General features: G+C 31.0%; 2 protein-coding genes across 3 annotated transcripts in view; both read right to left on the bottom strand.

Moving 5' to 3' along the window:
* Positions 1–340: 340 nt before the first annotated feature.
* On the bottom strand, positions 341–5,744 carry LOC141451245 (uncharacterized). 2 transcript variants are annotated; one of them, XM_074122483.1, is made up of 4 exons: positions 5,608–5,705; positions 4,707–4,801; positions 2,137–2,369; positions 341–972 (listed from the first exon to the last, which is right to left on the bottom strand). In XM_074122483.1, the coding sequence occupies exons 3-4, from the start codon at positions 2,339–2,341 to the stop codon at positions 572–574; spliced, it is 606 nt and encodes a 201-aa protein (XP_073978584.1). In that variant the 5' UTR covers positions 2,342–2,369; positions 4,707–4,801; positions 5,608–5,705; the 3' UTR covers positions 341–571. The 2 variants fall into 2 exon arrangements, with proteins under 2 accessions (XP_073978584.1, XP_073978583.1); XM_074122482.1 differs by lacking the exon at positions 4,707–4,801 and having other exon boundaries at positions 5,608–5,744.
* A 3,444-nt stretch (positions 5,745–9,188) lies between these two features.
* LOC141451240 (scavenger receptor class B member 1-like) overlaps positions 9,189–15,028 on the bottom strand; it is a 62,341-nt gene continuing 56,501 nt past the window's right edge. The window contains exons 5-11 of the mRNA XM_074122475.1: positions 14,282–14,423; positions 14,004–14,204; positions 13,413–13,653; positions 12,140–12,292; positions 11,926–12,044; positions 11,352–11,477; positions 9,189–11,266 (exon numbers count right to left, since the gene is read on the bottom strand). Of these exons, the coding sequence (XP_073978576.1) occupies positions 11,042–11,266; positions 11,352–11,477; positions 11,926–12,044; positions 12,140–12,292; positions 13,413–13,653; positions 14,004–14,204; positions 14,282–14,423 (1,207 nt within the window). The 3' untranslated portion in view covers positions 9,189–11,041. The remainder of the gene's footprint in view (positions 11,267–11,351; positions 11,478–11,925; positions 12,045–12,139; positions 12,293–13,412; positions 13,654–14,003; positions 14,205–14,281; positions 14,424–15,028) is intronic.

Below are 15,028 nucleotides of genomic sequence, written 5' to 3'. Positions count from 1 at the left end.
CTGGCAGATGATAGCCTTTGTAGGTTCTGCCAGGAAGAAGAGGAAACGGCACTGCACTGTGTTGTGTCAGTGTGAAGGGTTTGTATGGCTAAGGATGTTACTTCTCGGAGAGGAAAAACCAAGGCCTGAGAGCTTCACCCACGAGTCACTCTCCAGAATTAAGAGTCTGATTAAACGGACGGGTCTGGAGGGCGAGCTCTAAAGTCGGGGAACCACAATAGATCCAAAGGAGTCCAGTGGCGTAGGCCTTGAGGCCGCCCTAGTTTAATCTAATCTAATCCCACACTTCGTTGCTGTAGGAATATTGGATTAAACAATTTTAAAAGGCACTAGCAATAAGTGAAATTGAAAAAAGTAAATATCTTTATTTCTATTTATAATGTGACCAAAGTTAAGTGTTTGCTATTTATACAGAGTTCAAATTTAAAAAATTCTTTTTTTACCAGCAATAAAACCAGTAAACCGCCTTCATTTGGTTTCTTCCCTCAGGTTCTATAGTTTCAGAGATTACAATTACAAACATATTGTCATAACATATGCTCTTGTTTGTTAAATTTATACTTAACTTTTGCTAATCTAAGTGGTGCACTTCAGTGGTAGAGGGCTTTGAAGACCAATGACCTTCCGTCAAGTTTTTTATAAATGAAACCACATGATTACTAGAAGATCTCGAAGATGCCCATGAACACATGCCTCCCAAATTCAATATATTACAACCATCATTTGTTCTAAATTCGTCTAAAGCTTTGGACAAATTCGAACTGATATCTCTAACAGCTGCTTTAACCCAATGTTGACAATTATTTGTATTTATTTGATAATCAGAACCATTTAGACTATGATTTTTTACAACTTTATGTAATTTTAGTGGAGAAGTTTTCAGTAGTCCAAGACGCCAATATTTATAACCATTCAGGTTTTTTGGACTTTCTTTACTAAATGTTGGAGTGAGTTTTCCACCTGACTCAAACGCTGCAAAAATAAGAAATAGAAACCATAAAAAACCACAAAAAATATTAAGCTGATCTTTTTTTGTAACAAAAAGTCATACAGAGTGATGGACCAGAATACTTTTTTTTACTGCTTAATTTCTCTTGCGATAAATGGGAGCTAATTATATTCACTCTAGCTCACTTCAGGCCTTCACTTTCCCACAAGTGAATATAATTTTCATTTTATATTCTCCCAGTGCTTACTTAAACATTAAAAAATAGTTACAAGTACAAGTTTGACAGTCTGACAGAAATAATTGAAAAATAAACTTTTAAAGTACTCCACATGTTATTGATTGTGTGTATAAAATCGAAGTCTAAGAATGTCTATTGTACTATTCGCTCAATTAGGCAAGGAGATATCTCGTTATTTGTTTAATACAGGGGTGTCAAACTGGCAGCCCATGGACCGCATGCGGCCCCCCGAGGTAATTTATTATGTCTCACGAAGTTTTCTAAAACTAAGTGAAAATATAGAAAATTGTGAAAATGACGAAAATAGCGCTTATAGAAGATTAAGGCAATACCGTACGCACTATTTCGTTAGCCCTTTAACTACCGAAGACAAGTGTACACGTGGCTCAGCGAGTGAATTTAATTGGGGCCTATGGGCCTATATAAACTCGGTGACCACTTCCGGCGACGTTTAGAACACTCCGTTTCACGTAACCTGTAAACTGTTCCCAATAGCGACAACCTTGAAATGAGTATTCTGGGTTGAGACCTATCAAATCAATTTTATATATTCAAAAAGGCTTGCGCGAATTTTGCCTGTTGCACCTAATTGCTCTTCTTTTGATTTTGACAATTCTTGTCTAGATTTCTACTTTTTCTGTCTTTGTCATCAATTACTTTTATGGCCAGAGCATAATAAACATAAAGGGTAGCCTTTATTTGGGGGAATGAAACGTAAAATACAAGGAAAAAACCCCGAATTGGCACCCAGATCGTCTATATTTCTAAAGCATTATGGGTTGTGATGTTATGGATAACTAATAACTATAATCAACTTTGTAAATGTGATCTAGCCTGCGGGAATCTTGCCTATTGCACAAAATGGCCTATGTTTTAATTGGGTTTGACACACCTGGTTTAATACATAAACTCAATAGAAATAAAAACATTTTAAAATGAAAATAATCACCTTCCAGTGTCCGTACTGATTCATCTTCAAATATAACAACTAGGGCCCAGTGGTGCAGCTCTAAATGTTCTGCATGACCCAGAACAGCATCCTCTAATGGCCTAGTAAACAGAAAGAATTGTGCCTCTCGGTCTGTAGAGTCATATTCATCGGGCACAGATGTAGCAGAGGCACCAACAGCTCTACTAGATGATGATGAGGACATTTCCAAAATATATAGTTTTTAAAGGAACCTAAAAGCAAATAATACAAACAAAAAATCAATGCAAACGCTAAAGAATTCATTCGTCATCTTTTTCTAAAAATAAATTAGTAACAAAGAATGTAGCAATAAGCAAAATTTACACTTAATAACTTCTAATGAAAACTAAAACCAACAGCGTGTTTCAGCGACTGATCAAATTATTACAATTAACGGGACAAAACGGAAGTAGATCAGTGTTTAAAGGATTAGCTGCTGTAGAGGAAGGAAATTTGAGAAAACAAGTTTTCGCCAGGTCTTTGAAGAAAGGTGGATAGGTAATACAAAAAACGGAGCATTAAACATTTGTTGCAGTTTAGCGAAATTTCTTTTTTGTAATGACTTGATGTGCAGAGAGTTTAGTCATTTGTCGATTACATTTACATTTGTTTAGCACAATGTACAATTTAAATAAAATCTAGCCGTTCTTATAAAAATATCAAACATTCATCTAAAGAAAAAAAAATGGCATTAAATCACCTCACATATTTCTATCTCTTCTTAATATCTAAACTGCCATTAGAAAACTAAAGTATTGCAAATTTAGAAAGCTCTTCCCTATATTTTTGTATATTACACTGGACTCTTGAAATTTTATTTTATTTTTGCATTAATATCCTTTATCGCCCTGTTTTGGTAAGCAAATTGTACTCGGAGGAAGTGGTCTGGGCGTTGAAGGTTGTTTTATTGGCTAGTTCACTTTAACATGCAGTGTCTGCACCTTCTCAAGGTTATTGAGCGGCACCATAATGGCTCCCACTTGTTTGTTGAAAGCAATTCGACAAAGTTTAAAAAAGAAACTGTTATTTACACATTTGAAATGGAACAGTAATAAACAAGGAGCAGATGAAATTGCTGAGGCTAGCTGGGAATAACAGAGAAAACTGGTCTCTTATTGGGTTTAACATTTGTTTATTCTGGGAAGCACAGTTATTATTATTATTTCAATGATAAAGGCGCGTCAAAATGTGAGGTTACGGGCGCCCCATAGGTTATTATTATTTTGTATTTAGCTGCAAAGTTTATGCTGACACGAATTGAATTACAGATCTTCAGTGAACGAACTAAGCTATACAAAAATATTGCTGTAGTCAAAGTATTAATTTTGCTACCAACCCTTGTTATGAAACAGTAATAAATCTACACAGTTTTTCTAATACAAGACTATTCATTTAAACTCATCTAATTCCAGCTGAACTCAATTCGCATTAATGCGCTTATATGACGAATCCTTAAATTTTAATTAAAAAATAAGTTTTAAAAAGATTCTTCACTTTAACAACTATGGATTTTTTTTTTTTAAGTTCTTTGCCGTGAGCAATACAATCTGATGTCTGTGAAAAGCGTTTTCTAAATATACGATTCCAATATACGATACTTCCAATACTCAGGTGAAATCGATTGGTTAAGATGTCTTTAAACGGTGTTCTAGTTGAGTTGGACAGTAGTAAGCTGTGTTACGATCCTCCAATAAATTAGCTAATCAGTTAATACGGTAATTAGCAGAAATTCCAGATTTAAAAATTTAATGAAAGTAAAAGAAAAGTAATATTAAAGATAGAACTAGGTTGAAATAAAGAAAAAACATAGTTTTATCATGAATAGAGACCAGTTAAGACTGTTGCTGTGAGCTTGTCACAGTAATTGTGAATGATCACAATCGTCCCGCGAGAAAAAGTTGTAAAAATGAGGATGTATCGCAAGCTAAAGGGTCAGATTTCTGATTGTGCGCTAGAGGAGAGGAAGAGAGCGATACTCACATTCCTCATGAACATATACGATTCATTTGATCAAAGCAAACTCGTAACTAAATCATTCATATCATTGTTAATGGAATGGTTTTCTTTCGTACTGGTCAAATTCTAACATAAACTATCAAACAATGCATGTTGATGGTGGGCGAGTACTCGAAACTGGTTGAAAAGCGACAGTATGATGCCACCAGCTACATTGATAAAAAAAAAATTGGCAAGTCTCCCAGAAATTGATCCCCAGCGTTTAGCAACATGCTCTAAAATCTACACATTCTTGACAATTGCACTTTCAATCATTAAAAAAAATAGAATGACTGTCGTGAAATATAGTTTGAACTCAGATCAAATGGGGAAATTAGTATCAACTTTGTAAACTTTTCAAGCTCATTTCTAAGTAAATTATTCAACAAGTAGGCAAATAGGTAAAAACTTTTTGTCAAGATCGACTTTCTATTGACCACAGTTCAAAACATAATAATTGTATTACTACTGAATTTAGGAAATGTAAACTTAAAAGAAATATTAGAAATATTCTAATACAATTAACTTCTAGAAAACATCTAATATGAACTCACTCAACTTCCTAAATTTTTCTTGAACTCATGAATTGGTATTTAAAAGACATTTAATTTCACATTAAAGTAGCGATTTTTGAAAACAGAAGAAGTCCCTGAAAATTAAAAAATCTACACAATATTGATAGAATTCAGATTGGGTGTGCTATTTTGCTTACGCTGGAATCATGAAAAAAAGGCTAAGAATGAAACGCAAAAATATAATATTCTTAATATTGCTTTTACATTTATTTCTATCATTATTACAATAATGCACTTCATCTATAAAAATAAAAGAGATATTATCTTGAACAAGAATAATTTTTGAAAATTATTAGATAATACCATCATCATTGTTATTATTATTTTGTTTTTTTGCTAAAAATAGTTTGAATATTTAACCGTCTTTTCCTTGTAAGTAAAATAGATTCTGAGAACAGATTTAGAATTTACACTAGTAGACCTCCACCAGCGATAAATTGGCCAGCCAATGAATGGATTCAAAAAAAAAAAGTGGGAATGAATAGTCATGAGTTCAAATAATTTTTTTTTTTTTTTTAAGCGCGTCCAACATACGAGGTTATAGGCGCCGGCTTCTGTTCTCTCATTACAGACGAACACTGTTCATCACCTGTCAGTGAGTTGTAATAAGCTCCTAGGAAGAGAAAAGGGCCAGTAGATTCGAACCCGTAATCTCCGCGCGGGAATCCAGTGGTCGCTAACCACTCAGCTAATCCTTTCCCTTTTTTGAAGTAGTTAAAACAAAGTTATAATGGGTTAATGATTAAATAGTTTTGAATGGCAATTAGATAATGTAGCAATCAAATTTAGGGAAAAGTAGGCCAATTTTAAATTGTAACAAATTAGTAAATTTTGATGCATTTTATTAAGGTATGCATTCTTAAATTTTTATAAGACTTACATTAAAATTCCAAACCCATTGAGTGCAACGTTCCACTTCAGCTTCCACAAACTAATGTTCTTCCAAGATGATCACAAGACTAAAATTGTTAAATACATTATGTGATTCCCTGTTTTAAATTAAGTAGGGGTATACCGGCGGCCAATGTTGCCGAACTTACACCCCAGTCGGTCTAACTGTTTGTAACATCGATACCAGTATCAAATCTTTCTAGGACATAATTTTCATTACATCTCACACTATCTAGCGAATCTTTTATGAACTAAAACTTGAGTTCATGTCTTCGGTAGTCTTTCCAAATAATTGCAGAATCTGTACTTATTTATTTCCTATTTTTTTTCAAAGGTACAGAATTTCTAAATCTTATCTAATTACTTTTGTAGAATTTATTAATAAATTTGGCTGGAGGAGTCCCCTTAAATAAAAATATAATCCGGTAGTTTGATCAGAAAAATATTTATTGAAGAAGAATATAAAAATTGTACCAATTCACTTATCAGAGGGCCAATTTATTTTTGCAAAAATGATTTAATTTTTATTTGTATGCTTTATTTGTGTGATCACTTACCAGAAATTCTAGGAAGTGATCAATATCTTCTAATATAGAATTACCAGGGTTTGTCTGGATTGCATTCTAGTAGATTTGACACTTCTTTAGACAGCACTTTATTTTGTATTGTGCGTATATCTTCTGTCCTGTTTGCTTATGAACATAAGTTCATAGGTATCTCATAAGAAGATAGAACACCAACTAAATAAAATAATGTAAAAATTGTATATTATCAATAAGTCCTGAAGATACTTTAGTCCCTAGGTCGAAAGCTTGTCAAAATAAAAAAAATCATGATTCAAATTAGCGTTATTCTTTTCTTCCTACTGGATTAATGAATCAGTCACCAAAAACAGTGAACAATAAAGTAAAGCACATTAACGATAGATACAAAATAGATAGATAGATATAAAATAGATACACAAAATTTCATATTTGGGGAAATTGGCTAAAATAAAGCGCATTTCGCTGTATAAAGTGGTACTTTTAAGTGAACACATATAATTTTAAAAGCAACTATTACTTTTTACGAAAATTGTAGTTTCAAGACATTGGTTAAGTGAAAAGAGAAAGTTGTGGTAGTGATCACACCATATTTTTTTAAAAATGTTATTCTTATTCTGAAAGGAACGAAATAAAACAAATAAATAATTGTATGCGTTCTTTTATTAGTATACATTGAGCACAAGTATTTAATGCATTATTTCTTTCACAGAACATATTCCTTTACTCAGAACTGATTTAATACTTAACTGGCACACTTAATTATGAGGTAGTGAAATAATTATCACGAGTTTGAATATAAATTAACATGGTGGTGAATGAAAGCTGAAATGATTTTTTTTTTTAAATAATTTAAGTTTATTTAGTCTAGGGAATTATTAACTCCATAAGTACTGATTTGTTTAATTTATCGATTTGGAACAGTTGCCGCTGCTAACTAATGTTTTCTCTAATGATGGTTTTGGTTTTTTCGACCGTTGTTGATAGATGTTTTTTGGTGGATATCGTGGTGCGGTCTTAAATAAAAACAACAGTTATGATGAAATACTTGTAGCTCTACATTAAACTTCAAAAACTTTTTTTTATAATACCCTGAAGAAGGTAGTAAAAATTACCGAAACGTTGGTATAAATCAAAAAAGTTGTTTTTATTTAAGACCGCACCTCGATATTCACCAAAAGTTTTCTCTAATATAATGTTTATGTATAAAACCACATACATTTTGGCAAAGAAAAAGTCATCTATTTTTGGAAAATCTAAATTGTTTACTAAGATGGAGAGAATAGATAATGAAAAGGAACCTCAAGTATAAATCAATAATTGTAATAAGTTCTTTGATTGGTTCGAGCAGTAGGAGAAATTATACGAGGAAGAATCATAAAGGAGAGCTTTTATGTTGTGATTTCAAGGGAAGATAAAACATTTAGAATATTGAAGCATACTATCTCGTTCTATTTAATGCATAGTTGGTTGGTTCAATGCAACGATTAAATAAGGACTTAATTATTTTTAAGGTATAATGAGTAGGCCACCAGTTCAAAGTAATGAATAAAAAACAATAATAAATAATAATAAAATGGGGAAGAAACCGCAAAGACATCAGCTACTTTTAAATAATCATTACGCTATCTTTTTTTATATTGTCAATTCAAGATTGAGAACTGTCCAGGCATCATTATCAAAAGGGTGAAATACCTAAAAATATTTTAATTAGGTCCGGACGAGTTGAACTCACTACAGGCTGGGTAAAATTCTTAAATAATCATATTTTTTTTTAAAAAAAGTGTTTTGATTGAACTACACATTTTCCTGATTGAATGGTTCTTCTGAGAAATTTGTTTGCTGAACTCACAATTGAGTAATCGAGAAAAACGTTTCTCCAATAACAAGTAAAACAAAGAACCAAATTGGAGAGATTATTAAATAAACTATTAAGGCACCAAATACTTTTATTAAGAACAAAAAGTACCAAATTTATTTATGGCACTCAGTTTTCTATACAAAACAGGACAGACATTTACAGCTTTCAATACACCAATTTTTTTTTTCTAACTTTTTCTCATAAAACAATTTGGTATCAGAAAAACTTTTTTCTTTACTTCATTCGGTTATCAGACCACTAACTTTACTAATAACTCTCAAGAGCGTTTAGACCTGTTCTAAAATAACAAATAAAGGAAATTATATAACGACAAATTTGGCTCAGTGATGTAGATTTTCTATTCTATTGTTTCAGGTCTATCAGCCGAAACCAAGAACTTAAAATGAAAGATTAAGTAAATCTAAGGTAGAGCTTACTCATTTATTTCTGACAATTTAAAATTGTTTTTTTTATTGACTCATTTTTTTATTATTATTGTTTTTGTGTGAACAATTTTATTTTTGGTTACATAACCATATTTTCAATTAGTGTAGTCCTGGAGATAGATTTTGTAAGGCAAATTTCAACAAATTAAATGTTTATTACGCAGTAAACGAGGGTTTCAAACAAGTTTATACTGCGGTATCATAAAATAAAACTTAACTCAAAAGCGCTCTACAATAGATAAGTACAACTTCTGAAAGTCAGAAGGTAATCAAAATTTGTTTTTTCAGATAGAAAATTAAATTATCATTTAATTCTGTTTATTATTCTCATTTTTAGTTAATTTTAACTCTTTTTACTTTTCTCTTAACTGATTATTTGTATCTTAACTGAAACAAGTACTTTGATTAAAGAGTAAATTACTGAGAAATCAATTGATGGATGAGCTCTGTACATTTTTAACCATATAATAAAAGCTACAGTGGAAGGTGGTCACATTGTCAGAAATGGAGTTGCAGCAAACTGGCAGCAAAATATTTACTTAAGCACTTTTACTTTATATTTTAAGAACTAAAACAATAATTTAGTTAACATTTATACTGGGAACTCGAAGTTGAACTAGCCAGAGTAAATAAAGTGAATCCACACCTCAACCGTTTTTGACAAAACAGATATTTTTATAATTTTTAATGCTATTCACTTTGTATTCTTTTTTTATATGGCTTTCTAAACCAGACAGTTTTAATGAATGCTTTCTTAAAGCGTTTGAGAATCTATTATAGTTTGTATGAACCTTTAACTGTCGCATATGAATTGTAGAACCTTCTTCATTTCCTTTGGTCGGTTCAAATGTTACACTCTCTTTATAATTTATATTGCGTGTTCTCTCTCTCTTTTGTGATGTGTTCATCGTTATTAAGAAAAATAATGTTTTTTTCCAATTGTATTTTATATTATTTTCAATGTTAAGCAAATATTTATTAAAAAAATTCCTTAATTGCATTATATATCAAACAACAAAATTGCTTGTTTTCCCTTTAAAGTGTACATTTTTTGGGAGGGACCTGATAAGCTAAGATACTCACTATGAGCTGAAGGTACTTAATTATTTTGTCTTCATAATAAATCGCATTCTGGAATGTTCTAGAAAACTAGAGAAAGTATCTTCAATCAAGTATGTTTTGATCAAATGCCAGGTCATTTGGGTGAATAAGTTTGCTAAATTAGATGCCGCTATTTCTTTTATTGGCCCCGAACTAGCAGTTGTTGTATTTGGGCAGCTGTGTGACTGGTTTTCAAAAATGGACGGCTTCTCAGCTTTTATCTTCATGGATGAATTCAATTGGTAGTATATGTATAATTGAAAATGCTAATATGTTTGCCATAGCCATCACTCTTAATATTCTGGAATCCCTTATGGGGCATTGAGATTTAAGGAAATAATTCTTATATCACATACTAGACCTTTTTCATAAAACTTTGAGATAGAGGAGGTAACACCCATTAGTCTGGTGACTGATTGACGAGGTTTGGTTCAAGATCTTTGGTCAGAATAGTTGGAAGAGCTTAGATTGTTACCTTTTAAGAATAATATTTCGGTCAGCTGTGAAACTCGTATTTCAAATACGAGTATGGATTTTTCTTCCAAACCTAGTTAACTTTGGTGGCAATGCATTGCTATTTTATTCCAGAATTCTATTTTAAACATTTCCTTCTGACTATTCTAAAAATTTGACCTTCTTTCGATTATGTAAAAGAAGTTTCAAAAATCTAGCTAGAAGATATATGAACATGAGTCACAAGATATTTAGTCAATACCTACGGTTGTGAATCCGATTAAAAGAAACAACATAAATTATTTAATCGAACACAGTAGTCTCTAGTTGGGTAGATACAATAGTCGAATAAATTAATATTATTTATTACAATAACTTTCTTTCGCTTTTGTGTTTTTATTTGTTTGGTAAAAACTACTTATTTCTAATTACCAGTCTTGTTTTTCTAAAAAAACTTGGTTAAAAAGTAACCGATAAAATTAATTTATTATTTAAAATACCTAAAAAATATGAATTAGATTACTTTTTCATTAAATAAACATATCACTAGTTTGGAATCTTGCTATCTTATTTCTTATTAGAAGATTTTAAAACAAAGACCAAGTCATCAGAGAGCAATGTACATTCTTGAAAAAAGCAACTTTTTCCTCCATCTTTGGATTTACACAAGATTTACTGGTAATAAATCTTTAAAGATTATGACAATAATGACTTCACCGTCGAAATTTTCAAAACATCACAAAATATTAATTAAGTAGTTTAATAGACTACATTAAAAATTGTCTAACAGATTAATATTATAACTAAAAAAAACTACATATTTGTTTATTTTCTACTAATTAGATCACAGTCAGAGGAATTTTGTTTTCCATTCAGTTTTTTTGCGTTTAACAGAAGGGTATGAAATTAACAAGCCAGTAATTCTGATATAAATAGAGGAACATTAGAACCTTTGATACATACCAACTTAATAACCCCTTCTTTGTTAAATCAATTACAAAAGTTACAATTACTACCTTGTCAAACATGTTCTGTTGTTTCGATTCTAGTAGAATTAAATAATTTTATTAAACTATATTTTGCGCGTTTATAAGAAACTGATTTCCACAATCTTACCATCGATATTAAATAAAATATAAAACCTATAATTAACAAACTTAAACTAATATAAAGTTGTATTGAAGGCAGTATAACAACGCTGAAGTACATCAATGTTGAAATATAGCCTGGAAGACCCATTTGTTTCTGAAAAATGTTTTAGAATCAATTAGTAAGCAACGAATTAATGAAAACAATAGATATATAAAAATTTCTTATTTAGAATACTTACATATTCTAACCAAAACATTGGAATAACCGTATTGCTAAATCTTTTTAATTTTGGAAATCCAGACATACTGTGCATAATTAAATTACATTGACTCCTTGCCCATGCTGTGAAAGGCACCCCAGTATTCTACAAAATGAAAAACAATGAATTTGGTTAGTTTATATTTTTTTTATTGGCAAAAAAAAAATCACAGTAATGCATGAATCACCCAACTTACTCTTCATCCAATTATCATAATTAGATTAGTTACTTGTAATTAAGAAATTTTTCAGTCAGTTTCCCACAAATGAATTGGGTATGCAGGGCTTCAGCAGCTTTTGTAGCATTTATAAATAGTGGTGGAATATTAAATTGGTTTTAATTTACTACCTCTACATACCCTGTATATCTGAATTAGGGATGGTTTATTAAAATGTTTTGGGCATGAATTGAGGTCTTCAGTTTGAGACCCACATGTGGATTCAGTCCACGATAATTTATTTATTTGAAATCAAAAAACTGCATTAATTTATCTTTTCTTTTTTTAAATTAGATCTGAAATATTATTTGTTGAACAATTAAAGCAAATAGTTACAGGTTCTATTATTGCCGCTGAACCATGTCTGTCCCAATCTGGTGTGAGACCTTGTAATTTATCTGTCGCTTTCGGTTCTGCGAACATTAAATGGGGAAACGATGAAGCAATTGGCAAATCTGTAATGTAAAAAAAAAATTTACTTATTATCTACTACTTGGGTTTTTTTTTTTAAAAAAAAAAAATTCTTTTTATAGCCAAAATAAATATTCACTGTAATAGCAAGGTGATACATCACTCAGCCCTGATGGTAGCAAAGGATAACTAGGATCACTGTAACATTCTTCATTTTCATTTTCAGATCTTGAAAAGGTGTTGTTAGGCAAATTGAATCTATAACCAGTCATCCCAAACATTTCTACATCGCCTGAAATCAGTAGAATTTCCAATGTAAACAATAATATGGTTTCTCGCAGGCTCGGTTAAGTGAAACTTTTTAATGATTTGGATTATGATCAACTAGAAATGGTATAAAGTAAAAAAATGGGAATGCTATAACGTAGTATAACTATACATTATTATTGTACATAATGACTGGCCACTACAACCATTTTCAAAACTAATACCAAAAATTCTTCAATTGTGTATTATTTACAATATATTTTTTGATTAATTGAACTATTTGTTGTGGTCATTGGCTCTGTGTCCAACAAGCATCCGCATAATATTATTAAGTACTTTTACAGCTAGCCACCATCGGATATTGAGTTCTAAAATCTCAGTATTGAATGATCTGGACGCTAATCTACTCTAAGATTTTACCCCTGTAACACGCTTTTTCAAAAAATTCTGACCAGTTTAGATTTTCATTTATTATCAGCTGCTAGCCCTTAGATTTTCTCTTACTAGGTGCTTCTTACAACAGTTCTGGGCGCCAATAACCTCAGATGTTGACGCGCCCCTAAATCATAATAATAAAAATCAGCATAAGTACTATAGGCTTGTGTAAAAAATTTTGATACATACTTTAAAATGTATCACTACAATTTGGGAATCTGGACCATTAACAATGCATGCATTGGTGCAAGTTAAACGTAAGTTACATTAGGACATATGACCAGACACAAGGTACGTTGTTCTGGTGGGCAGAAGCGTGGCTTTGTAAGTAGGAGATTCCCAGTTCGAATCCTGAGTACGACTACTTTTTATTTGTTAGAAAAAATTGTTTATAGTGAAGCTTCCGTTCCCGTCCACGACACTTAATTGGTAGTTGGATGTTAAGCTCCGCCTGAAAAAATTGGCAATTACTTTACTTTACTCTTCTTTAATCAGACACCAGGGTGTCACCCATGTTTTGGAAATGATATTCGAATTAAATACAATATGACCACACAAAAAATTACTTTAATTAATCACTTAATGAAAATTCTTGATTTAAATAATGATATGTTTTCGCATAAAAACCACTACATCGTGTTCTGCAACAAAGTGTATAAAGTCTAAAACCGATAATTAAATAAAAAAATAAGAGACAGATAGTTGGTTACCTCCATAGTATAATGGGAGAGCCCTACATATGGTCTTCCGTAAATATTTGACGGTATCATTTTTGAACACATTTTGGTGATAAGAAACACCTTCCGACGATCCTAGCACCGAATCACAAGTTTCATTACTCCAAGCCTGTAGACCGTTTGCACCATTGTATTTGTCAATTTTGAAAAAATTTCTAGGCCCACTCTCTACACCCATGTGCACGGTGACAACGTCCGTAAAATCTTTATAAATCTACAAAAAAAAATAAATAAAATAAATAAATAAAAATAAAATAAAAAATAATAATAATAATTAATAAATTAAAGAAGAAAAATTAAGAAAGAAGATACAATTTTTTTTAATTTTGAAGGGTTATATTTAATAATTTAGACAAAAATAGTAATATTTTTAAATGGTACTTAAATTTGAACACCCTAAAAAGAAAATTATTTACATTCTCTTAAATAAAGTCTAGCCTATTTTCGTTGGAACTTAAAAAATATTTACCTAGTAGCAGATGATCCCTTGGTTGCATGAAAATAAAAAACTTGAAAAATTAATTGAATCAATAAATTCGGGGAAACTTAATTTTACTACATTACCTGGTTCAAAATCCCCATATTATCTTCTGGAACTAAAGATGGTGCAAATGATCTGCCAAATTCTAATAATGGGTCGGTAAAATTCCAGAAATAATCGTTTACCGATAACCGAACAAATGGTTTTGTTCCAAATCTGCTGATAAATAAGTTATAGGCAATTTTAGTAACATACGGTGCATTGCTCAAATATGATGCAGCCCCCTGTAAAAATTAGAATATCCAAGGATGAGTATTTAAAAAACAGTGATTAAGTTATTTAATTATTGCACAAACTTTACCATTATTGCTAAATTTGCAACAAATACTGTATCATTTAAAGAGAGGGTGTTCAATTCTGGTAGATAAATTAATTTTCTTGTAGCTGTATAAGTAAGTGTCCCATTATCATTAAATATGACGTTCGTATGATACAGTTTTTCTCTGAAAAAAATTTTATATATTATTTTTGAAGCTTAGTTAATAATGAAATATGATAAATTGTTGATTACTTAAATAAAAAACTATCTTGAGGCCTGTTTGACTTTTAGTTCATCCATTCACTAGCGCATTCTGCAGGATATTTTTGTTACAAGCTGTGTAAATCACTTCATCTAAAATCTAAATGCTTAATACTTAAAAGCAAATATAAAAACAGAAATTGATAAAAGAACGTAACTCTACTACGAATAAATAGGAAAAATATTTTCCTAAACGTGAGGTTAAATGGCAGTTTATAGGGAAGGAGTGTCAATGTAAAGTTTGTAAGAATTACACTTTCTGTTCAGGGGTGTAAAATGTTCACAACATTTTATTCCAAGTGAAAAGTAAAAGTCAGAAATTTGAACGATTGCAATGTTCCTCTTACAAGGTATGAGAGAAAGTAAAAAATAGACCAAGCATTACTCCATACGAACATATGTTGCAAGGGATTAATCTGAATTTATTTTTGTTCATTCTTAACGGTTTCGGATTTTCTTCCTTCTGCAAGGATGTGGCATCAGCTTTCTATAGTGAAGTCTGGATTCAATTCATAAAAATTTCTTTTA

This window comes from Rhodnius prolixus, unplaced genomic scaffold (genome assembly GCF_049639745.1).
Source record: "Rhodnius prolixus isolate KJV_2025 unplaced genomic scaffold, Rpr scaffold_8, whole genome shotgun sequence".
Taxonomy (NCBI): domain Eukaryota; kingdom Metazoa; phylum Arthropoda; class Insecta; order Hemiptera; family Reduviidae; genus Rhodnius; species Rhodnius prolixus.
The sequence above is the reverse complement of the archived record's forward strand: the minus strand, read 5'-3'. Positions and strand labels throughout refer to the sequence as shown.

What these genes read in the sequence shown, in the direction of transcription:
- LOC141451245 (XM_074122482.1), bottom strand. Translation starts at nt 2,341, where the DNA reads ATGTCCTCATCATCATCTAGTAGAGCTGTTGGTGCCTCTGCTACATCT. An exon ending in ATCAGTACGGACACTGGAAG is followed by an intron (nt 973 to 2,136) that starts GTGATTATTTTC and finishes TTATTTTTGCAG; the next exon opens with CGTTTGAGTCAGGTGGAAAA.